Genomic DNA, 27,508 nt, shown 5'->3' on the forward strand with positions numbered 1-27,508 from the left:
CTCCCTTTCTCTCTACTGGCAACCATCCTCTCTCAATGAGAAGAATCCTAGAGGCCTCTGCAACATCAAAATATATCTCTGGGATATCTTCTCACTATGCTGCTAGGATGAGGGTCTGGAGTTGGTGACCCTCACATTTGGCAGCAAGCGTTTTTCAACAGGGGTTGGGAGTGGGGAGGAACAACTTTATGGCCTGGGAGGATTTGACACCCCCCACAGGTTAAATAATTTGGCCATTGATGGATGAGGAACTGCTTCCAAAAGGGGCTGCATATCATGAGTTAGGGCTGCACACAAAGATCACCGTCAGCTTTGGCAGAACAGATTACCTATTGCAAGGGGGAAACTGCACATCCCTCTGGATCACGGCCACTGTAAAACTTACAATATTTAAAGGGGGCAGGTAAATCAAGTATTCAACAAAATAGCAAACTGTCCTTGGCCTATTTTGAGGAGCATATTGGCATAAAAGATTATGTCCATTGTGATATTTTCCCCTTCATTTATTCATTTAGAATCAACACGCTTCAGAAAATGTCTTAATAAAATGCAATCTGTTACTGGCTCCCATTTAGACTATTGCTTTTGGGGTTGCTTTTTGTCAGTCCCAAATTGAAGAGAATTGAGTTGAGGTTAATACATAAGAAAGCATGATCTGGATGCGTTGTCCTCTGTAGCTCTTGAATCATCAGGTGAATCGTGAACAGCTCAAACATCTTCTTATTGCCCCTGTAAGATTATTTTCCAAGAATGTTATGCAGTGAAGGAACATCATTTTGATCACTCTGAAGGACGGGAAGAACTGCAATTATATCTGAACACTACAAGTTACAGAGCATCTGAAAAATGTTTGAAGTAAAAATAAATGCCTTTCTTAATATTAACAGATACTGTAATAGATTTGAGATGTGTTTGGTTTTCGTTATGAAGCTTTGTAAGATAAATGGACTTAACAGCGGTGTAAAGCCGCGGAAAACTTTTTGTTAAAGAAAGGTGTCTACAAATTATCCCACAACGGCATCTGCCAACAGTAGCCAAATTTGCACATCGTGCTAGATCATGGGGTTGAGGAAACTTTAAACGTGAGGCCTGTCTTTCCTCACAGCCAAACTTCTGAGGGCCACATGCCAGTAGCGAGCAGGGTGAGAGGCAAAAAGTGGGCGTGGCCAGAGGCAAATGTGGGTGGAGCAACAGTTGTACAGTAGGCAAAATTCCAGCCACAGAAAGGCTAGAGGTTTATCCTCACACACACCCTCCCATCCACGCAAACAACAGATGTTATCATAGTTCAAAGACACATTGCAGTGAGGGAAAAGCACTCGAGGGCATCAAGGGAAGTGAGGGACGTGGCCTGAGGAGAATCCTAAGGGCCAGACAGAGGGGAATAGAGGACTACATTTGGCCCCTAGGTGCAAGGATTACCAACCACTGGTTTAGCGAAACATGTGCAAACCAAGGCCAGGAAGAGTTTAGAAGCTTTTAGCTCTTTGATCAGTCAGTCTGTGGCCTCGTCTGTGATTAACAGTAATTATGGTTAATACTAACTATGGCTCACTTAAGAAAAGCCAACTTCAGACCATAGTTTCTGAAGGCAGCTTGTTGAAACTAACACAAATGTTTACTGATTATTATATTTTAACAAAGCATGAACTGTGGAATTGTGGTTAAGGTAATACTGTCTCAAAAACCATAATTAAAAATATTTCTTTAGCTTAAATAAAGATTTTTAAGGCTTACATTTGAAAGTTTGGGAACTTTCCCCTACCCCACTCACTTTAACCTTCAGTTATTATTTTCAAGTGGAGATCACAATTCATTTGTCATCATTTCCTCTTAAATATTAGTATGATGCTGAGGGGAAAATAAAGTTAATGTGCCTATTACACAATGCAAGAACCTGACAATGCACTGAAAAAGATGACAAAGAGAGGATAATAAAACTGGATAATAAGAAAAAGTTTACAAGACTTACTTAATTTTTGAGAGCTTTTGCAGCAGAATACTAAGTTTTTCCAGTATCTGTGTATCTAGCTTAGGGTTTCGAAGCAACAGTGAACAAGTGCGAAAAAAGGTCTCATTACTGCAAGCTTCCAGAAACGGGTGCAAAAACCCTGTAGAATAAAGTGACCATAATTATAATTAGTTGAAAAAAGGAAGAAAAGGGTTTTTAAAACAAATTAATAAAACTAGTCACGTAAAGCATATTACACAGCTTCCAACTTTAGAAGAATACTCTTAAATTCAGATTCAAGCACAGGCACCCTGCAGCCCTTAAGTACAGAACATGAGAACATCACATATCCTGGCATAGCAGAGGGAGCTGAAAAAAATGAACTGATTCGATAATCATTATAGAATCAATTATAATGTGTGTAGACAGGTGTAGAATTATTCTATGTCTGTAGTGCCCTTAGTGGCTTCTTCGAAATGTACCATCTCACTTGCTTCTCTGAAAGATTGGTTGATTCACTAGTATCCAGCAGCAAAGATTGCTGGGTAATAGCTGTGAAAATGGGTTTTCTTGTTTCTGGACAGATGCTTGCCATTGTTAAGCTGTACCTCTGGTTGACTATTTTCTTGGTTTGGTTAGGAAACAGCCTGAACAAGCATCTACACAAGTTCTCCTTTCTCTAGTGCAACAAACCAAATCTTCCTTAGTTTGAAAGTGTAGGAACTGGATTCTAAATGCTCTTGGCTTGTCTCATGAATAGGCCAGCACAACTACTCAAGCCTCTTTTGGAAATTATTTTGGCCCAAATGCTTTAATTTTAACACCAGAAGAACAGCCAGTCTACTTTCCAGACTTGTGACAGGGTATTCTGCCATGGAAACCCTGATCTTCAGTTTAGCTGAGATCAGTTGACATCTTGACATGGTTTGAGCCGTCTTCCTCTCTAGAGGGGTGGTCTGCTTCAAAGCTTGTTACTGGAACATGTCCTGCTACTATCTTGACCCACCCAGCTCCACCTACAATGCAGCTTTTGATGTTCAAATTGCAGTGGCGAAGGGTAAAATTGGCTGTAGCCAGGATAGCTTACTCAAAGGTCAGGGTTTTCATGGTAGAGCAACCTTGGGATAACAAATCTGGGCAAAACAAAAGTCTTGGTGCAAGGAATTTTAGCAGCTGTTGTTGTTTAGTCATTTAGTTGTGTCCGACTCTTTGTGACCCCATGGACCAGAGCACACCAGGCACTCCTGTCTTCCACTGCCTCCCGCAGTTTGGTCAGACTCATGTTTGTAGCTTCGAGAACACTGTCCAACCATCTGGTCCTCTGTCGTCCCCTTCACCTTGTGCCCTCCATCTTTCCCAACATCAGGGTCTTTTCCAGGGAGTCTTCTCTTCTCATGAGGTGGCCAAAGTATTGGAGCCTAAGCTTCAGGATCTGTCCTTCCAGTGAGCACTCAGGGCTGATTTCCTTCAGAATGGATAGGTTTGATCCTCTTGCAGTCCATGGGACTCTCAAGAGTCTCCTCCAGCACCATAATTCAAAAGCATCAATTCTTCGGTGATCAGCCTTCTTTATGGTCCAGCTCTCACTTCCATACATCATTACTGGGAAAACCATAGCTTTAACTATACGGACCTTTGTTGGCAAGGTGATGTCTCTGCTTTGTAAGATGCTGTCTAGGTTTATCATTGTTTCTTCCCAAGAAGCAGGCGTCTTTTAATTTCGTGACTGCTGTCACCATCTGCAGTGATCACGGAGCCCAAGAAAGTAAAATCTCTCACTGCCTCCATTTCTTCCCCTTCTATTTGCCAGGAGGTGATGGGACCAGTGGCCATGACCTTCGTTTTTTTGATGCTATAGGAATGCAAATCCTAATAAAGACAGCAAAATCTAAAGCAGCCCAGTAAAGCAGGAAGAAGCAGTATCAGTAATTGAAGGCCATTAACAACAACAACAACAAAAAGGATGGTAGATACTAAACAGGCTTCTCATGGAAGAGAGATTTTATTCAAAGAAAACAGCTCTTTAAGGCTCCAAGACAGATGAAAACCCCCAGCCATGAGTTCAGACAGCTCAGCAATGCCTTGCACTACACAGAGCAGCAACGCGTTGGCTGAATGCCGAGCTCAGCTTCTAGAAGAGAAAGAGAATCCTAGATGAATAATCGGAAGGAAGACTACAAAGGGAGACAGGATGGGAAAGGAAGGGAATTCTTTAAAGAGATGTTTCACTGCTTATCCCACATAAGCTATAAATTATTTCTTCTGCTCCCGCTTCAAATGTTTCTCTTCAAGATAAATTCGCACCTGCCCTTTAGAAGAGTAAAGGATGTGATGGATTAACCCTTGCAGCTCTTTAGACTCTTGAAACAAAGTTAACACTGTGCAGAAGCTGGTCTAAGCAGAAGCCATCCACCTACAACCTTGGCAAAGTCAAGAATAAAAATGTGACCCTTTTGGAAGAAAAATATCTGGCTAAGAACATGCATGTTTCCACTTTATTGTACAAACAAAAGTGGTAACTGTTCTTTAAAAATGCCAGAAGCTCAATATTCCAGAACGAGCTTGACTAGCACCCATGTTCTGTGCAGGGAAAGCCACGCTTGGTTCTAGTAGACCATTACACAGATCTGAGCCCTTTATAACCTTTTAACAAGAGTCTGGTGCAAGAGCCATGCCAAATAAAAGGCAGCGGTCAAAATTCCTGTAATGTGCTCAATTGCTCACATGTGCGGCAACTTGAAACAGCTAAAGCCCTGTGCAGGTGCATGTTTTTAAACAGCCTGAAGCATGAGCCTGGCACTGTGTTCTTCTTGAAGCAGGGGGAGTGTACACAACAAGCCCAAGGCAAAGCATTGCCCTGATTTTCTTGCTACCCTCCACCAAGAACACCTTTTACTGGGATTTAGAGTACAAAGAAATGCCAACAGGTGGAGTACATCTTTAAAAGCTGAAGAAGCTAATAACTCCGGCCATGAGCAGCTTCAAAACAAGCACACTCCCTCTAGTGGCTCTGGCTGTTGGGAGAACTTTTGATACAAGTATAATAGTACTGTTATAAAAAAAATGGAGGGTGATTCGACTGCATGAAAAAGGGATATATTTTAGAGCCTTAAGAAACAACCCGGAAATTCCACACTGCATTGCGGGGCTGCAAGTAAAAGGGTGGGGTGAGGGCAGCTGCATTAGCACACAGCAGGTCCAATAAAGGACTCTCCAAAATAGGTATATAGGCCTTTCCATCTGCTACATTTAGTTGAGGAGTCTTCCCGGCACAAAACCACCTTCCTGACTATATCCAAGGACCTTGACGGATGACACCAAAGGGTCTCAGCTGTTTGTGACCTTTTTGGATCTGGAGCTCTGCGGTGGGAAGGCATTAAGAATTATTATTATTATTATTATTATTATTATTATTATTATTATTAAGTTTGTATACTACCCTATACCCGCAGGTTTCAGGGGGGTTTGCAAGATGAAATCACAATATAAAAACACAAAATACATAATAAAAATAAAAATTAAGAAGAAGGTGGGATTTAATGTGTAGTTCCATCTAGCTAGGTAGCTCCTTTAAATGTCCTCATTGATGCCCTTCTGCAAGAAATAAGAAGCCTAATGCTCCACGAGATTGACTGCACAGCACCTTAGGCCTTGCTCTGCCAAGGTCAAGTCCTCTGTTTCTCAGAGCCCCTTGTTATTCCTTGAAGAGTCCAGTCTACTGACCCCTACATTGTCCTCAGCATCCCATTGGTGGCTTGTGGCAGTAGAGCATCCTCTGGTTTCCTCTCTTCCAGTGCCATTCGCTGTCTCTCCTGTTCCATCTGCCACTCTCTCACCCAAACAGCAGCCATCTACCCTCCATGATTCTTCAAGCTCCTTGATCCTGGTCTCATGGCTGTTGCCCCGCTCCCCTTTCATAATTGCTGCAATAGCCTTTCTTCTCTGCCTCTCACACTGCTTGCCCCAGAAGCCATGGTTGGTGGAGTTAATCTTATGTTCCCTAAATTCCGACAGCTCCATCCTCCGCAGTCCACCTGGTCTTTCCACTTTCCAATCTAGTTCGCTCTGCATGACTCTGCTCCTCTCTGCAGCTCTCCAAGCTGTTTTCAAGCCATGGGGAACAATAAAAGCTATGGGAGGTTTTTGTTACTGAATGTGTAACACTCACTTTGCTACAAAATGCAGGGCTAACTCCACACTCATTCACTAATTATCTTTATTTTTGCTATAAGCCACATTCTATGCTTTTGGTGTGGGTGCAAGAGGTTTCGCGTGTGCACTTAAAACTACAAAGTATAAAATCATTTATTTATTTAATTATGCATTAAAACACCAGGACAGCTTGCAATGCATCAGTTCACATTCGACCATCAGAACACTAAATAAACCATTAAAATTCAGTGGCACCTCGGATTACATACGCTTCAGGTTACAGACTCCACTAATCCAGAAATAGTACCTTGGGTTAAGAACTTTGCTTCAGGATAAGTCAGAAATCATGCTCCGGCGGCGCGGCAGCGGCAGGAGGCCCCATTAGCTAAAGTGGTGCTTCAGGTTAAGAACAGTTTCAGGTTAAGAACGGACCTCCAGGTAATGGGTGATGTCGGAAGTCCTGGTTACCTACGAGGAGACTTGCTTCTGAGCTGTATTTCACTAAAGGCCCTAAGCTATCACGCTTTCCGGGCATTTTGTGTGATTGAAATAAAAGGAAATATACCCAACAACATATAATGTGCACAAAATTTGCTCTCCTGACATTAGTTTGTAGGGGGCTGAAGATAAAAAGGAGTAATACTTCCTGGTTAAGATAAAACAGCATAATCACCCTAGGCAGAAAGCGTGGGATGAGTCCTAAGCTGTGATTTATCTGAGTGGAAGATCAAGCAGGCTGGTTTGCATAGGAATGCATAAGATATCTCCATTTCTTAGCTCAACTAGCTGCAGGTCTTTAATGCAGAAGGATTATTCTATGTGGTTGGAGGCACATCTGGGGATCTTACTTAGTTCTGTGCAAGAGTCTATCCAGGAGCAGACAGTTCGAGAGACTGAAATGACTGCATTCTAATAGACTCGAGGCAACAGTTTCAAAGTAAGGTGCCACTTAAAACTGAAGGATATCATATAGTCCATTCTTTCAGGTAACAATGTAAATATCTCACACATTAAGACAGTTATACAGTGGTACCTCGGGTTACATACGCTTCAGGTTACACACTCCGCTAACCCAGAAATAGTGCTTCAGGTTAAGAACTTTACTTCAGGATAAGAACAGAAATCGTGCTCTGGCGGCACAGCGGCAGCAGGAGGCCCCATTAGCTAAAGTGGTGCTTTAGGTTAAGAACAGTTTCAGGTTAAGAACAGACCTCCTGAACGAATTAAGTACTTAACCCAAGGTACCACTGTATGAGGTATGCTGTACAAAGTAATCTTGTATACAAAACACTCTTCCATGCAAATATATGCATGTCTAACCTCCTCACATAATGAAGAATTTACAGGATACTCAAGGGTTAAAAGTGTGGCTTTACTGTAACAACTTCATGGTGAGAGCCAACACCATTTTTTTCTTTTATAAAAGCACTGAATAGGGCCGCCCCAGTGGAGACTATGCAATTGGAGACTAGTGCAATGCACGATCCCTATTCAAACACGATATACAACGCATGGACATGGAAGCATGGTAGATGTTGGGGACAGCAAGTGAAATCTTGATTACTGCTCTCCCTCACGAATTGTTAGAAACACACATAGGGTTTATATCGGGCATCTCAAAGATGTTATTCAGGCCGGTATACACTCCTTTTGTACAGTCACAGATGTTTCAAGAGAAAGAAGATAAAACATTGTATCCTTGCGCTAAATTCATGGGTGAATCATTTGCAGTTATTTTTCTAGACCGTTTCCTACGGCAAGTTACTGTGCACGTTGGACAGATGTCTTCTGGGAAAGGAGAAGAATGAGCTTTACCCTACTCATGTCATGTTTTACCAAACAGGCCAAGTAAAAGTCAGGGGATTGTTGCATTTTAAAGAGAAGTCTACTTACTGGTTTCTTCCTCGCTTTGATTTCTCTCTCATGTGAAAAGTAGAAAGCTAAGCATTAAATCTACAGAAAATACCCCCCCTTTTACTAGCTTGCCTGCACCAAACATGAATGAAAGCATTAAAATAAGACACTTTTTTTGGGGGGGGGTGTAAAGCCTGTTTTACTTGGAAAAGATTCTTACTTGAAATAAGATGACCAAGCAAACGGCCAATTCAAAGGAAACCTGCAATTTAGAAAAGCTGAGCAAAGCAGTATGAAAATGTTGATCATCACTTAGCACACTCACTGGATTGCGTTGTCATCTGAAGCAAACTGTCAACGGCGTTGGAAAGAACACCTTTACTCGATATTCTTATATGACTCAAGATAATAGGCACAGCTTGGTAGTCCAAAAACAAGGCCTTCCCTTCATCCGTCTTCAGATCCACGCAAAGGGAATCAAAGGCTTGAGCCAGGTAATCAGCTAGAATATGCATTAGAATTTAAAACATAAAACTGCACCACTATTTCGGGTCACTTGTCAAACAAGCTAGGCAAAAGAGGCTGCTATACAATACGCATATAATGAGATATCAAAAAACAAAATGTCATTATAGTGTGTTGCTTATTTAATGCCTAGCCTCGTTCATTCTTTTTTTTTTTTTTACTAGAAGAAAATCATATTTACAACTCATATTTTATTAAATCAAATAACCATAAAATGTTCCAATTTTTACATTTGCTGTCTTTACAATGTTTATTATTATTTTAAATAAATTTTATTAGTTTATAAAAAAGAGATTCAAAACTTAATGCTAAATATCTTTTTTTAAATCCAACATTAATCTAAATAAAATTAAAAAATAGAGAAAAAGGGGGGTGGGGGGAATCATTAGAATCAAAAACTTTTGCTCATTCCTGACTATGCCTCTTGACCATTTTAGACACAACCTAGGGCCAAGAGATCTTCATAGACTTGTAACATGGTTTGTATTCAGATTTAATTTTAACCAGGTTATTTTTTAAAAGAAAAAACATTCTATAAATTTTAAGAATCCAATTAAAAAAACCAAACCACCCCTAGGTTTCAAAAATAAAATGGTTTCTATCTACTCTGATAGAAAATAATAGCAGCACATACAGGGAACAATTGTTGTCAGTGAAGCCAGAAGGTCCTAAAGCACCCATTTCATGCCCTTTTGGATTTACCTATTTAGATTTATGTAACAGAAGATGAGTTGTTGTTGTTGTTTATGAAGACAAAGTTCATAAAGCCTTGACCTTGCCCAGCATTCACAGTGCTGAACGCTTCTCACTATGCTTGGAATCTAAACCTACACAAAGAAATGATTTCTCCAAATTTAAAGGTTAAATGCTAACTTTAGTAACATTCAGTTATAAACAAGGTGTTAGTGGCATTAATTTCCTCTGAATATCTTCTGCTGCGCAGCTTTTATCCAACAATTCAAGGAATAGCATTGCTTTGTGCTGGATGGCCCCAAATTTTAGTGAAACAAGAACAAAGATGCATTTACTAACTAGCTAGCTATATAAATCCCAACCACATTTTTTTTGTAATCAATTATTGCATTCATGTTCAAACACTACTAACTGAGTTTAAAAAACATTTTAAGCCCCCTTTAATTTCCCAATGATTTGACTGAGAAAAGGTTTCCTTTGCTATTTTTGGTATGTTGGCATTCCATCAAAAGTAAATATCGGAGATTTCAGGTAATGATAATAAACCACAGCAACACTTATTCTACTGCGTTAAAGGATTATTACGAAATCTGAATCATGCCTGAACTTACAAAACCTTAATTAGGATGCCCCCTACTGCATTGTGACTTTAAAGCAAAAAACATTACTTACAAACCATCTAGAATTATGTACCAATCTATGCTAGCATTTTTATATTGTATATTCATTCTTACTACACTAAAATAAGATGGCAGAGAATTGTTCCTCTATATTAAATATTTTAGGTGTAACTATAACCATCTTAGAAACTAAGTTTTATTTTTGTAGAAAGGTGAAGAGGTGTGGGAAAGTATTCCTGGCCAAAATATCATTTTGTCCTTGAGCAGGAGTGCAGAATCTGTAGCCCACCATATGTTGTTCAACACCCAATTCCCATCAGTCCCAGCTAGCCATTGGCCAGGGCTTTATGGGAGTTGTAGTCCAACACTGCCTGGAAGGCTACAGGTTTGTCATCCCTTGTCTTGAGTATACCTAGGGAGAAATCAATGACCTACAGATCACCGGTACGTTACCAGTAATAGGTTTGTGACCAATAGTTTTCAGTGGCTTCAGAATGGCAAGCCGAACTGAACAGTATTTACAGATTCTAGGTGTGGGGACTGTTAACTTTCCATGCCCTAAGGATCTAGCACAGGGGGTGGAGAGATGGATCTGGCCTTACCCCACAGGCCAAATTTGAAAGGAGGGGCCTTTCAAGGACCTCTGTGTGGTGCTTTGAAGCACTGCTGATCAGCTGGTTATCGGCGCTTCATACAGCAGTGCAGTGCTGATCAGTTCTTTGTAAGCCCTTTCACGGACCAGCTGGCTATGGAGTTCCACATGGGGAAACTCAATTGTGTGGTCAATCCCAGGGTACTTAAACTGAGTTCCTATCAGGTGATTGGTGGAGAGGGCAAGTCAACTAGGATTGACCTATCAGTAGATAGTGCATTGGCAGGAGAGGCTTTCTGCCTAATCAGGAATGCACTTGAAGGCTCCCAACGGTGCACCGGCAGTCATGTCCCCATCTGCCCCACACCTGATGTCTGAGGAATATGGCCTCTCAGGCCAAACTGGGACCTATGCCAGATCTACTTAGGCACACAGGCCAGAGCTTCCCCACTCCTGTTCTATTGTTTCCTGGTTATGGAAGTAAGTTCAAACACATGCAGACAGTGACTACCAAAATATTCCAGTATTCATAGGATGAAGCTTCTCCATTCCATACAGAAGTACCACTCACTCAGTGCCTCTAACCACATCTCTACAATCACTCGCGCCAACTGCTTATCCCACTATCTTATCCTGATCTCCCTCCCACCCATCATTTGCTTGTTTCTTCCAAAACTTTTTTTAAAAATCCAAATTCTATTAAATACTAATGTGGGTGATCATTGAAATTTAATCATGCCTCCATACAGTGGCGCTGTGGGTTAAACCACTGTGCCGCTTGGGCTTGCCAGTCAAAAGGTCAGCGGTTCGAATCCCTATGATGGGGTGAGCTTCCGTTGCTTGGTCCCAGCTCCTACCAACCTAGCAGCTCGAAAACACACAGTGCAAGTAGATAAATAGGTACCACTCTGGTGGGAAGGTAAACAGCGTTTCCATGCGCTGCTCTGGTTTTGCCAGAAGTGGCTTAGTCATGCTGGCCACATGACCTGGAAAAACTGTCTGCGGAAGCGGACAAACACCGGCTCCCTCGGCCTGTAAAGCAAGATGAGTGCCACAACCCCAGAGTCATTCGCGACTGGACTTAATTGTTAGGGGTCCCTTTACCTTTTACATACAGCACAAACACAATGGCTTTGACTGCTGCAAGATCTGATGATAACCAATGGCTTTAAAAAATGGGGGATAAAATAAACTCTTGGGAGGACAGATCTAACAATGAATATTCGCCAGAGCTCCCCGGTTCAGAGGCACTATCTTGCTAAATGTCACTTGCTGGGAAACAACAGCTTTTGCTGTTCAAGCTCCGCTTGCAGGTCTTCCAAGAGGCATGTGCTAGAAAACCAGATTCTGGACTAACTGACCTTTGGTCTGATCCAGCAGAACTGCCCTTATACTGTATGTTTATGTTTGTGGCCCTCTTGGGCTGCCAAACATGCAAAAATCTAGAAGTTTAACTCTGCAGACAGAACTAGCCATTACCCCTTAAAATGCATAATGAAATACTTTAGCCCCCACTCCATTTTTTAAAATCAAGTTTCTTTAACCTACAGGCTTTTAAAGAATGATGGGTGAAGTGATTTCTGTGTTTTGACACTGCTGGTTAGGCCATATGTTTGTGAGAATGGCTTTGATGTTTTGAACTGCCCTATTCTGACATAAGCACCCTGTAACCAAGCTGATGGAGGGTGGTACAGAAATATCTTAATAAGTAAATCAAATTTACTTCACGGGTCAGTCACTCGGAAGAAGGATCTTTCCGTAGTTTGCTGTTTAAGTGTGGTTGGAGACACCATGCTGCATGCAGACCTCAAAAGCATTGGTAGAACTTACCTTGCGTCACTGTTTTGATTATAATTAAGGTTGATACAAGTCTTAAAGGCAAATTGGAGCTTTTAAAGAATGCTGCGGACTTTGGCTTGGGATCGGTAGTATGTTCAGGAGAAATATACTGACATCCCTTCGGCACAACACCTTTAAACAGGTCTTCACCCAGTCTTCTCATTGTTGATGTCATTGTTGCATACTGTTATACAAGCAATAAAACTGTATGAAGTGAACATAGCATTCCACTAGATAAATGCAAACGTCATTTAATTTACTCTGAACAAGTCTCATCAACATTATTCATGTTTCAAATGCTTTACATCTGAGACGTATTGTCCAGATGGAAAAAGGAATATCAAAGTACACCAAGCAATATGTGAGCACCATATTATAAGCCACTATGCAGAAGGCTGTCTCTTCCTGACTGACATTCACTTCAGATAGCAAGAGCACCCAGAGAAGAACACTCACAGATGATCTATAATGCAGATTCCAACAAAAATTGAAATAGGTGTATAAAAAAGCCTATTATATAAAAGAATAACATGTTATAACTGACTTCAATGGAATGCAGCTTTATCCTGGCCATGAATGCATTTCACGGAAGTAAGGTACATTAAAACCCAGAAAAGGTTATGTGGTTAAAACTAGAATTCTAGCTTTTCCTGCAATATCAAGTTCTTGATTTTGGCATCCTATTCACAATAAAATAACAATCTTCTATCTAGCAGAAGAATTGCGAACGCAAGTACATTAGTACTGGAAGCAAATTACCCAACATATAAATGATAATAAATAACAACTCCGGGTCAAATTCAGATCAAGTAAAACATTGGACCTTCCACAGAGAAGCAGTGTTAAATGCAAATGAACTACTTTGCATGAATACTTCTTACCTGTGTGCCTCCATCTAACTGCCTGATAGCCCAGTAAATGAATTTAACCACATGCATGTGCAAGTCAGGATTCACAAAGGGCATCCACTGAAACTGTTCAGCAACTAGAGGCAAAAACTGGAAAACACAAACATATCATTACTGTCTTTTTTTCTCTTTCCAAAATTTGGGTCCTACCGGTAGATCCTATTTGCGCGCTATTTCCAGTGGATATTTTTCCTGTGATGCTTCGTAATCTCACATGAAAATTACCTAAGCAAAAGACAAAACCAGCAACATGGTTGGCTGACTAGCACCATGAATGTTGCTTTACTTCCAAGAGTGTGCCTTGCTTAGTAATGCAGACAAATTCAATGCTGTTGTCAATGCTAATATTGCTACCTTTAAATTCTGGAATTCTGAAAAAGACAATACTGTAAAAAATATTTTTTTGCAGAAACTTCCAATTTTTCTACTAGTGGGGAAAAACCCCAATCCTGTCCTCTCTCTATACTCCTTGGAGTGCACAAACAAGGCATGCAAGCAGCAGCTGCTATTTGTCCCCAGCATCTTACATGCCTCTGAACACAGAAGTATCAGTTAGCTATCATTAATATCACAATGTAAGGCTTTTGAGTACATTAGCAATGTAGGGGAAAGCTGCACAGGTTGAAGGAGATGGTGTAGTCAAATGGCATATATAGGCTATTGTGGCAACACACTACCCAATGTGGTTGGAGAGTGCCATCTGGAAGGGGCCCAGTGAGCAACAGAAGCATATAGAAACTCTTGTAGGCAGCATTTATTTACATGGGAGAGCTCAAGGACGGCTCTTATGGGCTTCTGTTAGGCACCACCAGCAAGGGCAGCAATTGGGAGCAACTGAGCAACTCTGTTACCTTTGGTGATGTTTCCAAAGCACAACTAGGGAAGAAAAAGCACCGCCAGTTCCAGAGTGTGGGTGCTACTGACTCCAGGTGTTTTCTCCATGCCGAGGTGTGAACAAGGAACAACATGTCAGCCAACAGCTGTTGGAATAGGAGCCTTGTAGGCACCTACCCAAAGCAAGTAGGAACAAGCTCAACAACAGCTACATCAGACAGAATTCTAGGATCACACACTACATCGTAGGTGTATTCATGCCACATCTAATCACTACTTTGCCATGATAAATCATAACACTTGTGCTTGGATTGCTTTTTAATAGCCCATCGAGGGGATATTCTAACCTCTAGGTTAGATTACGGCAATGCGTTACATGTGGGGTTACCTCTGAAGACAGTTCAGAAGCTTCAGCCGGTGCAGAAGTCAGTGGCCAGGTTGCTCACCAGGGAAAGACAGTTTAAGTATATAATAATGCCAATTCTGGCCTGACTGCACTGGCTGCCAATTAGTTTCCAGGCTCAATTCAAAGAGCTGGTTTTTACCTATAAAGCCTTTAACAGTTCAGGAGTGCCTCTCCCCATACGAACCCACCTGGACCATGCAATCATCATCTCCAGGTATAGGGCAGTATATAAATTCAATAAATAACAACAACAACAACAACAACTGGAGGCCCTTCTTTGCGTGCCTTCTCCACAAGGTCCAGAGGATGGCAACACAAGAGTGGTCCTTTTCTGCAGTGGCTCCCCATATGTGGAATGCTCTCCCCAGGGAGGCTCGCCTGGTGCCTTCATTATACACCTTTAGGCGCCAGGCAAAGTCATTCCTCTTCTCCCAGGCCCCTGGCTAATTTAAAAGGCCTATAACCTTTTAAGCTGTGTTTGGGGTGGGGTGCTTCTGTTTGTTACGATGGTAGGTATTTTTGTGTTTTTACTGTATATTGTAAACTGCCCTGTGATCCTTGGATGAAGGGTGGTATAGAAATCTAATTAATCTGGGATTATAGGAAGCGACTGATAGAGTAACACTAATGCAGGGAATGGGGATTCTGTTCTGAGCAGCAGATCTCTATGCCTGCATTTGAACTACTGTATCTGGAACAGATTGCTGGATCAGATGCTAATGTTTATTTAAATGGAGATTGCAAAAGCCAGTTAATGAAGTATTTATTGCAGTTAAGATTTTTCCAACTACAACGGAAGGACCCAACATTCCACATGCTCACAAATGTGTTCCTCTGACAAACAGTATGTCTGAAGTTGTTCTGACATTAATAGGCTTTAAATAGTTTCTGTATGAAACCTGGTAGATAGAACACATGTCCCACATGTGTGCAGAATTAACAGGGGAATCCTACATTAGATGTCAGTCACACTATGTCCATTAAGGCTAACTCTAGATAAGTGTTTAGGATTGGAGCTTAAAGATACACAAAATACCTTTGTTTTGTAATTTTATATCACCTTCTACTTGGGAAAAAAAGTATTATATTCAGCATTAGCCCCCTGTAAAGGCCCCCTGTAATTAATGTGTGTGACTAAGTACTCTTAGTATGACTAACTTTGGATACAACCTTTATAGGTTTATACAGTGATATGAAAGCATTATTCAGAGTGGCCTGGATAGCATCCAAATCAAGATAAGCAACATTTGTATATATGGAAATGCTGTGATCATACATAAGGTTATATCACAGACTGCACCCTGCGAACCTGAATAGCTCAGGTTTGGAGAGCACATGGCTCAGTATTATGAAAATGAACACAAATTCTGTGTTAGACACACATCCAAATATAATACAAGCCGTTTTACTGTAAAACAAGATGTAGGAAGGAGGAACCCTACCCTGATACACTTCTCCTGTGTGTAGCTTCTGCTGGAAGCAAGCACGCCTGTCAGAAGACATTCAGAAGCTTTCTCTTCCTCTGCTACCAGTTTGCTCAGGTGCTGATCTGAGATCCAGTCCATTAACACCGTTAAAAGGTCATATATGTGTGAATTAATTGGTATCTGCAAACATAAGAGTGAATCTCTTAGGGCACAATTTGAAGAAGTTCTTTACTATGAGATAGCTATCTAAAGCGTGCATTGACTTGTGCCGTCTGCACTGCAACACACATCTGACTTGCATCAAGGGCACTGAGAGCATATGCAAATCTGCCTGGGGATAATGGGGATGTACTGGTTGAAGAAGGGGAAAGTTACTCCATTTCAGCATCATATATATGGATGAGAATTCCTGCAGGATTGACACTGGGAGGACAAGTATTTTTTATTACATTTCTAAACACATTTCTGGTACCTTCCTCTGTTGAGGTATGTCATTTTTCTTTTTTGGGGAGGGGGGGGATTCTTCTCATTACAAGTTCCTTCTTTTCAGAAATCCATTTTTTTGCCTTTTCAGTTTCAATTAACCCCAGCCAGTGTCTTCTCAGAAACTAAATATAACCCAAGCTTATTGGAATGGGAGACATATTTGGAAAGAATATTTTCAAGAGTACAGTGGTACCTCGGGTTAAGAACTTAATTTGTTCCGGAGGTCCATTCTTAACCTGAAACTGTTCTTAACCTGAAGCACCACTTTAGCTAATGGGGCCTACCGCTGCTGCAGTGCTGTTAGAGCACAATTTCTGTTCTCATCCTGAAGCAAAGTTCTGAACCTAATTTCTGGGTTAGCGGAGTCTGTAACCTGAAGCGTCTGTAGCCTGAAGCGTATGTAACCTGAGGTACCACTGTACTATTTACCCTACAACTCCCCTCTCAATAAAATATAGCAGTTCCAAACCAACATGTCCTTGTGCATGCAAGAGAAAGAGAAAATGAACTTGTAAAATCTGGAACTGATTACTGAAAAAATATTGACTTACAGACTTAGAGAAAATAAAATGGTTGGGTGTTGATGAGTCAATTCTATAATTAGATGATGATGAAGATGATGATAATTTATTATTTATACTCCGCACATCTGGCTGGGTTTCCCCAGTCACTCTGGGCGGCTCCCAACAGAACTAAAAGCACTATAAAACATCAAAGGTGCAGGACAGAGAACCAGAAGTCTTTTTATATTTGGTCAGGGCTCAGCCTGACTCCCCTTCCCTTTTTGTATAAGAATTAGTACGACAGAGGCCTCCCAGCATTCTCACAGGCCCATATAAGATCAGCATACACAGTTGGGCTTGATGAGAATTTACTGTTCCCAACCCAAATCCTGCGGAAAGCCATCTAATTCAGATTTTAATTTAATCCTGACTTGTTTTTAAGAGGTGATTTAATTATTGTTTGATTTTATATCAATGTTTATATTTGATGTTAGCCGCCCTGAGCCCGGTCTTGGCCAGGGAGGGCGGGATACAAATAAAAGTTGTTTATTATTCTTATTCATTTTTTCTCTTTCTCCTTTCGCTTTTCCTTCCTTCCTTTATTTCCCCTTTTCCTTCTTTCTGCCTCCATTCCTTTATAGATTAAGCATTTCTTTTACTTCAGTGTATTATAAAAAGATACTTTGTATTGAGTATGAACTTTTGTTTCTCTTTGGACAAGTATCAATAAATATAGATAAATATAGGTATATATATACATTTATCAATATAGATATATCGAATTCCCCTTCCCCCCTATAGTGTACAGCTTACTTTGTAACTTTTTGACGTTATTGTTTTTTCTGGCTTGATAACCTTTCGTTCCTGGGCTGTGTGGAAAGCTTCTTTAGATTTCTGTATGGATAAAAACTCATGCTTCCGCTGTAACGGGACAGAATGAAAAGAAATTACATTAGGCTTTTTTCCCTGCAAAGCTGACAAACAATACAAAGCATATTGAAATATTACCTGCAAATTCTCTAAACGAGCTTGCACCTTTCGAGACTGGCCTTCCAGCTTCTTGTTTTGCTCACTTACGTCATTTAGCTAAAAAAGAAGAAGTGGAAGATGATGAGCCAAGCCTTATAGATAAAACTTTTCTGTTATGTAGTGGGCGGTTCACAAATAATTCCTCTCTTGCTCATAAAACTGTCTGGGTAAGTCCTCCCCACCCTTCACGGCTTGCAAGAATGAAGAGAACTAGAGTCACCCCTTTATCCTCCTTTAGATATGCAAAGAACAAGCTGCCAAGAGTTTGCAGCTGCAGTTCTAAACACATTTATGGAGAAGTCAGTTTTGCTGAAAACCAAGGAATATGCTTTAACGTCATTTTTTAGTGCCGAGATGAAAGACACACGAGCCACTTCAGGGTGACGGCATCCTTTCTGTGGCGTTTTTGAAAAGCAGTGTCCTGCTCCGTGGTGAGGCGAGGCAAAATTCCAGCTGGGTACAAGGCTCAGTGGTGATGTATGGAAGTGAGAGCTGGACCATCAAGAAGGCTGACCGCCGAAGAATTGATGCTTTTGAATTCTGGTGCTGGAGGAGACTCTTGAGAGTCCCATGAACTGCAAGAAGATCAAACCTATCCATTCTGAAGGAAATCAGCCCTGAGTGCTCACTGGAAGGACAGATCGTGAAGCTGAGGCTCCAATACTTTGGCCACCTCATGAGAAAAGAAGACTCCCTGAAAAAGACCCTGATGTTGGGAAAGATGGAGGGCACAAGGAGAAGGGGACGACAGAGGACGAGATGGTTGGACAGTGTTCTCGAAGCTACCAGCATGAGTTTGACCAAACTGTGGGAGGCAGTGGAAGACAGGAGTGCCTGGTGTGCTCTGCTCCATGGGGTCATGAAGAGTCGGACACAACTAAATGCCTAAACAACAACACAAGGCTCAGGCTGTGCTATCGGAATGCAGAACTTCAGCAACAAACAAAATGAGACTGGGAACTATAGAGTGGCAACAGCTGCCTTCCAATTGTCAGCCCTGCTTGCACTGGAAGGTGCTTAGAAGTCCATCCTGCAGCAGTAGCCTCCTACAGTGATACCTCTGGATACGAACGGGATCTGTTCCGGAGCCCCGTTCGCATCCAGAAGCAAACGTAACTAGTGACGGCATGTCTGCGCACACGCATGTCGCTTTTCGCCGCTTCTGTGCATGCGCGTGACGTCATTTTGAGCATCTGTGCATGTGCGAATGGCGAAACCCGGAAGTAACGTGCTCCGTTATTTCTGGGTTGCCGCGGAGCACAACTCGAACACGCTTAACATGAAGCATATTCAACCTGAGGTATGACTGTACTGCGATAAGAATTGGGGAGCATCTGGTCTCACTGGGTCTCAGAATTTGAGGACAGCGGTGCTACAGGCTCATCTGGTGGAAGCATATCTGGGGCTCCTGCCCTTTCTGGTTTGGAGTCCTCGACTTCACGTCCTTAAAAATTCTGGGTGCCTGACAGGCACTAGTACTTTTTTTTTAAAAGTGTGGCCAATATTTGTAAGAGTCACAATGGGCTAAGGCTCCCCCAAACAGACAAAGGCTCCTGGAACGGAACAGATGTAGCCAACCTGCAGTAGAAAGATGGGTACCCCATAGTTTGTTGAAGCTCTAAGAGACCCACAAGCGTTGGAATGCACAGCTGACAGAGAGAGAACCACTTGAACTCAAAAGCAACTACATTAGGTGCGAATACTCTGGAGCAGCAGCTATGCTTTTAAAATAATTGCAAGACCTCTTCAAGAAGATAGTATTATACTAGACTAGTGTAAGGTAACGTGTGAATTATGCTTAACTATTCTGGTGACTAAATTTCTTACCCAGCATCACCCATACACCATAACACTAACAGAAACTGTAATAACCATTTAGTATTGGAACACTTTACAAAAAACAACCTTCTATTTGTAACATTTAAAATGCCTGATTTGTGTGTATATTATTCTTTATTATTTTTAATTTATTAAATTTGCTTACCACCCTTCATCTGTAGATCTCAGGGCAGTTCACAACATAAAAATACAATATAAAAAACACTTGCCTGTTGTCTTAATGCATCATTCAGTTCCTTCAAAGTTTCGAATGATGATTTAAGCCTTTTGTTTTCCTTTGCTTTTTCTTTCAAAGCTTCAGACAACTGCTGAATTTCAGCTTCATGTTGCTAGAAACAAAATGAAGAACTTGTAAAGAAAAGGCTTAGCAGTTTTGTGTTTTTGAAAGCATTTAAAGGGTCCAAAATCACATTGAAATTATGAGTCACCCTGTCAACATTCTTGACATAATGTGAATCCAAGACTCTTAAGATGAGTAAGGTAGAAAAGAAAAGAAAAATCTAAAAGAAGATAAAACTGGAACTTATCTGTCATTGTGCTACTCACATAAGTACCCTGCTCAGTGGTACAGGCCAGACTTAGGAGTGCCAAGTGAAATATAAAGAAATCGATCCCCAATTGTATGAAAGTATATATACTGAATGTCCAAATTCTGATATAAGCACTTCAGTTACCTCCTGCCCAGTCCTCTGGATGTCTATGCACCATACTACCAGTGACTAAGCTTTGGCCATACAATCCCTCTCATTCTTCTGTTTTTCTAGTTACCCTCCTCAGAACACCCTCCTAAGTATCCAGACATTATGCCTCTTGATCATCCAAAATGCTACTTGTTATGTTTTCCAGTTCTCTTCCTTATGCCTTTTCATAATTAGCTGCTATGGCTACATCTGGATGGTTGTATGAGCTTCCTGGCCCCATAACCAGTCACTTTACACAAGAGCTGGGAGGGCTTGTCTCCTGCCTGACAAGAATAAGAGGAGGAAAGTGACTGCTTGTGGGTGCGCAAAGCTTGTTCATATCTTGACTTATCACCCTGTGATACGATTGAATGTGGCTTGTAAGCGATAAAGGAGCACAATTATTTTAATTTAGATTGTTTCTTTAGTATAAACTTGTATGATCGCATAAATTATCTGGGGGAAATTTTACTTGCGGCACTACAGCATACAGAATATTACAGAGCGGTAACCTAAAAAGGAATATTTTCCTCTGGTGCACTGTTAGTGGCGTAGGAGAGCTAAAAAAACCAACAACACACATCTGGCAACCAATGTGTCCCTTTGGTTTCAGATAGTACATAGGTAGAAAAGTCTGAAAAACCTGGGACACCAATTTTCACACCCACACACACCCATGGCCATGGTGGCTCATTTACCCAAAGTAATGTATTTAGCATTAACTCTGGAAGTGTATATTTGATTCTGACCAAACTAAGCCTCCTAAAGCAAAATATACATCAGCCTCTAGAGCAAGGCTTATGTATGTTTTAGTGGCGATTCCTGCATTGCAGGAAGTTAGACTAGATGCCCCTTAGGGTCTCTTCCATCTCTACAATTCTATGTATCAAGTAATGAGAGTTGCTTAGCTGAGATGTGAGAATAGTTCCCACCCTTGTGAATATTTTAGCCAGAAACGTTTTCCCCTGGTAAAGAAGCATTTTTAGAAGTAACCATACCTCTTTCATAATTTGAAACTTTGTGTGAACTTCCTCCTCAACGCTTCTTATCTTGGTCAAAGCAGCTTCATGTCTACAAAGCAGGGTCTCTCGTTCCGCCAAACAGTGCTCATGTCTTTCAAGTTTTAAAGCATATTCCTCCTGGGCTAATTTTTCTTGCTGCATCAGAATAGAAGAGGAGCACAAACTGTGGTACTGCGAGTAAATTTTCATAAAATCCAGCATATTCTTTTTAAATGTAAGTCATCCCTGCAATTAAGTGTCAGAAGAAATGACTACTCCACAAAAGATGCGCTAGTCTTCCTTAACGTACCTTTGGCCTGAAAGGGCAGAGCTGAATCTTTTCCGATCACTGGTAACAATAAAGGTTGTTTTAATAAGCTCGTATATAGCAAAGAAGGCTGAAGTAAGCAATTAAAGTAACTCAGTCATAACCACATTAGCTGCATATGGTACTGAAGGTTACTAATTTTTATATGACAGCCTAGATCAAACATTGGTAAAAAAATTGAATTTCCTCAGTTTGAAATAGTATTTTACATACTTTAATATTCACATTATAGATGGAATTTAATACAGATGTAAAATTCAATAATAAAAAACTGGAAACGTTGGTTAAAACTGATGTTTATAGCACTGCAACATCTAAACAATCAAATAATTCAGGAAAATTTGTTGATTAGAAAAGCAGAAACATAGTATTAAAAATAAGGTCATGCCACTGCAGGACAGAAAACAGTAAGAAAACATACATGATGTACACTAAATTAAAATTTCTACTTTTAATTTAATTTTTTTAAAAAAACCTACTGATATTTATTGATTTTTACCTGCAGCTTTTGATATATGATAGATAATTCACGATAGATTTGACTGAAATGAGATGGTATCAAGTTTTTCCCATTTAGTTCTTGGGTTTCAAGAATTCTCACTCTCTCTCTTGCCGGTTCACCACCACTATCGTAATCACAAGATGTGGTCACTGTCAAACTGGATGGCAGAGTAATGTCTAATGGGTGAAAACAGACACAGACATACTCAGAAGCTCAGTGTACCATTCCTCTGATTAGAGCATGAGACTGCTAATCTCGGGGTCATGGATTTGAGCCCTGCGTTGGGCAAACGATTCCTGCATTGCAGAGCGGCTGGACCAGATGACCCACGTGGTCCTTTCCAACTCGACCATTTTACAATTCTACTTCTGTTGAGAATACATCAAGTACTCAACATAATGTGTGAACCAGTCTGAAGTGACCTTCAAAGTACTCATCTATAGGTTTACCAAGCCATATCTAGGAGCACCCTGAAAACTGTGATTCTGTCCTAGAAAAGGATGACCCCCCCCCCGAAGTTGACTGATGCACCCACCATCAAATCATCCACCTTGCCTAGCCTGAGCTTCAGTTTCTTGGTTCTCATTAGTGCTTCTAATCCCACACACCAATTTAGTATGTTCTCTGCCTCATTTAAATCAGATGTAATGGGGAACTGTAGTTGGGTGTCAGAGCCTGCCCAGGATACCATAGCTACTGAATGTTGTTGAGAAGTCCAGAATGAGAAGTCATGATATTCAATGTAATCTCATCCTGAAGCTGTAATGTCTTATTACTTGGCAGACAGATGCCTGGCTACCACTTTAGACTCTGAAAAGCTATCACAGCTACTATGCAAAGGCATTTTAGACTGCAGTTGATCATTGGAATTGTGTGCTCTATGCTGTTTTTTAGGTTTTTGTTTCGTATTGGTGTAGCTGGATTTGTAGCTGGTTGACTGACCAAACCCAAAGAGTGCTCAATAATGGTTCCTCTTTATCCTAGAAAAAAGTGACAAGAGGGGTGCCGCAAGGTTCTGTCTTGGATGAAGGTATTGAGGGCTGCTCATCACATTTGCAGATGACACCACACTGGGAGGGGTAGCAAATGTCAGAAATGGGATTCAAGACGACCTCAACAGATTGGAGAACTGGGCCCAAACTAACAAAATGACTTTAAATAGGGACAAATGTAAGGCTCTACACTTAAGCAGGAACAACCAGCCGCACAAATATAAGGTGGGGAACATCTGGCTTGCAGTACATGCAAAAAGCATACTGGGGTCACAGTAGACTACAAGCTTAACACGAGTCAACAGTGTGATGAAGCAACAAAAAAAGCTAATGTTAATCTAGGCTGCATCAACAGATGTATAGTGTCCCAGTCAAGAGAAGTAATAGTCCTGCACTATTCTGCCTTGGTCAGAACAGAAGTCTAAGTGGATTTCCAGTCTAGAGGTATACTTTGGTTCATCTCAAATGGGAAAAAAGCTTCCTTTGAGAGCAATGCTTACTGTTGTAAATTTTGGACATTAAAAAATGCAGTTAACTAGAAATGCTTCCAATCCATTGCTTTGTTGCATATAAAGAGCCGTTATGTAGCTAGCAACACAGGGTTATGTTCCACTGCCCATGTGTAGAAGAACACAGGCCAGCCAGGCAAGATACTTCCAATAGTAGAACAAAGGGATACTCACCCACCTGCCTGGAATTCGGAAGAGATGCTTCCCCCGTTGGCATAGCAATCATTGCCACTGTTGCATCCATGTAATGGGGGGGGGGAGGGGAGAGGGTAAATTACCCACCATGCTTTCCAACTAATTTAACACAAAACTTCACCTGTGAAGATGTGATTTAAGAGAGGGGGCATAGGCATAGTCTGAACTGTAACTTACTACCTCGTATAAGATGTCACTATCAATCCTGAAGTAAACGTGCTAGAAAAAAATCATGCAGTATGTCAGCTGAGCTGCCAGTTACATATTTCATTTAATTTCAAGCTGCGAATGGGCTATCAAATGAGATTTCCTTTGAGTTGTATTAGAATTCATAAGAATGTGATTACCTGATTCTGAATATGTGTCTCTGGGAAAATCTCCAATGAACTCAGGCTGACTTGAGCCATATAAAGAATCCAACGCATCACCCTGCCTAATAGACACAAAATGATTGCATTAAGCTACACACTGTATAAAACAATGTTCGTTCACATTCCTTGTACAGTGGGAAGGATATCCAATAAAACTTTCAGATCTTAAAATATATTATTCCAAAGTACAATGATGAGACTCAGCAGTATGCTTTACAGCAAAAAGAAAAGACTGGCTCAAAGAGTAAAATGGTTTTCTTACCGACTTAAGTTTTTAACATTCTTTGAAGTGTCTGAAAAACGCTTTGTATTTTGCTTTCTTCTATTGCCAGTATATTCTAACTCTGAGGAGCATTTGAGTAACGATGCAATTGTATCATCAAGCGAGCTGTCCATTTTCTCTGCAAGGAAACAACATACGATTGTGCTAATTAGAAAAATAGAGCCACCCTGCTAATGTACCCAGCACGAGTACCTGAAAACCCTGCTAATACCTTAAAACATGCATCTAATCGCAAGAGCTAGTCCCCACAAATCTGGGACTACGGAGAGCGAACTCTGGGTGAAGGAGCAAATCCTATGAAGTCTTCAGCATTGGCAACTGCTTTAATATGTAGCCATTATAATGATTAGCAACCTGTCCACTCCCCACTTCAAAAAAGACACCTTGCTGCATTTATAAAGCCAGGAAAAAATACCCCCAACCTCCACAATTCATAGAGAATTGGAGAGAAGAGTTTTTGTGTTGGGCATGTTGCACAGAAGCACTTGCTATAGGAAATGCAGCAGAGTGAATGAGTTTGAGAAATGCTTATCAGCAGCTCTTATTTTGTATACAGGCGGTGACCATTTTGCAAGCATCCAACTGATGGGCAACCGCCGAAACACGCACCAATTTCAGCCCCGGAAGGGATGTGCGCAATGACTGGGAACGCAAGACTTTGACACAATAGAACAGCTACTCTCTGACTTAAACATCGAGGACTACCTGCTCTTAAAGGTATTCCCAGGTTTGTTAAGAAGCTAGCATGGGAGCACTGGCCCACAATCCTAACCATATCTTCTCAGTGGGACTTACTTCCAGTCTAAAACTCCCAAATTATTAACTTTCTGCTTCACCTAAAACTCCTAGGTTCAGTAGCATGGGTACTTGTCTGCAGGCTGCAAACTAAAGAATTAGGAAAGAATAAGAGATTAAAAGGCATAGGAAGGTCAGACAGAAAAGGCCAAAGAAAAGAAATGCGTCCTTGCGATAAGAGACTGTATCCCCATTCTATTTTCCTAACCTTTTCATATAAAAAATTAAGAATTCTTTTAAACAAATAGATCAAACACCTTTTAAAATGCCTTACCTGTAGATATTAGGGACCTTCTACTTTTGCATTTGGCCTGTGCTCCATCCAGATAATTATTCTAAAAGAAGAATTTTGTTCTATAATTACTAACATCAAAAATATGCTGGCCTGTTACACAATGTTTGTTTGTTTATTTGATTGTTTTGAAGTGACATTTCACCTTTAAACAGGAAAGGGTTTTCCATTAAAACTTTACAAGAAATCAAAAGTGTTTTCCTTAAGCCAGCCCTTAAACAAAATATTTAGCCAACGGTGTGTTTGTGTGTGTACACACATAAAATAGCAAGAGAACACTAAGAAGAAGGGGGAGTAAATACAGAGAGACTTTTCAAATACTGGTCTTCATACAAAGGGGCAAGTATCTGTCAGAAAGTTCCACAACTTAATCGAATTAAGTCTCACTCTTTAAGTGTTTTATTATGTTTTGTGCATCTTTTTGTTTGTTTGTTTAATGAGAGGGGCCCCTCAACAGCTGGAAGTAGCCAGGGCCCCCCCTCTGGGCCTGAGTATGCCCCTGGGCATGTGCAGAGTGGCTTCCCAACCCAAGACAAACAGCAACTCATCGTCGTACATTTAGGTCTGGAGGCTGAAGGCTTTTCCGGAGGACGGGAGCCCCCAGCCCCTGAAGAACCGAATAGGTGAGCGGCCGGAATTAAAGTGCTACACGAGAAGGGGGGGAAGCCGGCAGCACTCCTGGCCCACCCCGCGTCTCGTGGGAATGGAAGAACACGCATTTGCAGTTTGCCCTCCTCTTCAGGCAGCTGTTCCACACACGCAAGCCCAGCCTCCCTCACGCATTCCCGCCCGCAGGAGCCCCACCTGTCCGTCCAGGTAGCGTCTCCTCCAGCGCTCGACTGAGGGGCTCAGCTCGGCGGAAGCCGCCATTGGAGGAAGGGAAGACAGTCAAGCAGCCCGCGGCCGCCTCCGCCACTCACAGCAACGGCCCGAAAGGGGAGGGCCGAGGATAGGCCGAAGGGCGCCTGCGCGAAGACGCTCATTACCGCGGTTGCCACGGACAACGAGGAGCGGGAGGCCGCGCGGCCCTGTTTCCAAGGCGGCGCTCGACCTAAGACCCCGCGGGAGGGGGAATCAGCTAGTTTCTCTTTGACGCCGCAGGAAGGTGAGGGAACTCCCTGGAGGGTAGTCCCATTTATATGTAGAAGAGAAGAGCTGCCTGCCTGGGGATTGTATAGTTGGAAGGGATCTCCTGAGGTCATCGATCCCAACCCCCTCCCGCCACGCAGCAGGATTCTCCACTTGGCAGAAGTACTTCTGCGCTTTCCCCGCTCCGTGGCCTGGAAGTTTTTTGAGCATATGTTGCATGGCTATTTGCTTTGTATGCTTTTTGGCTGAGATGGCATTGCAGGGGGTTAGGCTAGATGACCCTGGTGGGCTGTCGTCTAGTCCAACTCTTTTCAAATAACTTTTACTAAAAAGCTGGAAGTATATTAGATAAAGAGATCCCCCCAAAATATTCTTGCAACCGCAGCGGCTCGTATACTTGTGGCCAAGGGATGGAAAGATCACGAGGCTCCAAAAATAACAGATTGGTAAATCAAATTGCAGGAATTGGTGGAGACGGCTCAGCTGCTTAGTAAACTCAGAGGAAACTCAAAGGAAAAATTTGCGGGAAAATGGGATGGTTATAGAAGATATGTTCAAAAATACAATAAGTTTTGACTCTATGCTAGCATTTGAGTGATAAAGGAGTGGACAACAATTAAGGCTTTATTATGTTTTCAGAATGTATTGGAAAATTTATATAGAAAGGTTTATTGTTTTGTGTACATTCAATTGTCAGATAAAATATATGCAAATAGACTTGACAGGAAGTCAAAGTTGAAGATAAGATTTTGGAAGATAAAAGGGGAAAAATATCTACTTTCATTATCATTTTGTGTGCAGGTGTGGGTGTTT

The 27,508-nt window shown here is 41.4% G+C and overlaps 1 protein-coding gene across 2 annotated transcripts; it reads right to left on the minus strand.

Moving 5' to 3' along the window:
- Positions 1-482: 482 nt before the first annotated feature.
- On the minus strand, positions 483-26,654 carry CCDC138 (coiled-coil domain containing 138). 2 transcript variants are annotated; one of them, XM_083501474.1, is made up of 15 exons: positions 26,411-26,654; positions 25,589-25,649; positions 24,499-24,637; positions 24,213-24,298; positions 22,167-22,345; positions 21,337-21,495; positions 19,868-19,987; positions 17,799-17,876; positions 17,604-17,711; positions 15,817-15,981; positions 13,108-13,224; positions 12,218-12,410; positions 8,283-8,459; positions 1,973-2,111; positions 483-729 (listed from the first exon to the last, which is right to left on the minus strand). In XM_083501474.1, the coding sequence occupies exons 1-15, from the start codon at positions 26,474-26,476 to the stop codon at positions 558-560; spliced, it is 1,959 nt and encodes a 652-aa protein (XP_083357600.1). In that variant the 5' UTR covers positions 26,477-26,654; the 3' UTR covers positions 483-557. The 2 variants fall into 2 exon arrangements, with proteins under 2 accessions (XP_083357600.1, XP_083357601.1); XM_083501475.1 differs by lacking the exon at positions 26,411-26,654 and adding an exon at positions 26,163-26,371.
- Between the last annotated feature and the right edge of the window lie 854 nt (positions 26,655-27,508).

The sequence above is a fragment of the Podarcis liolepis genome (assembly GCF_965112155.1).
Source record: "Podarcis liolepis genome assembly, chromosome: 4".
Lineage (NCBI taxonomy): Eukaryota > Metazoa > Chordata > Lepidosauria > Squamata > Lacertidae > Podarcis > Podarcis liolepis.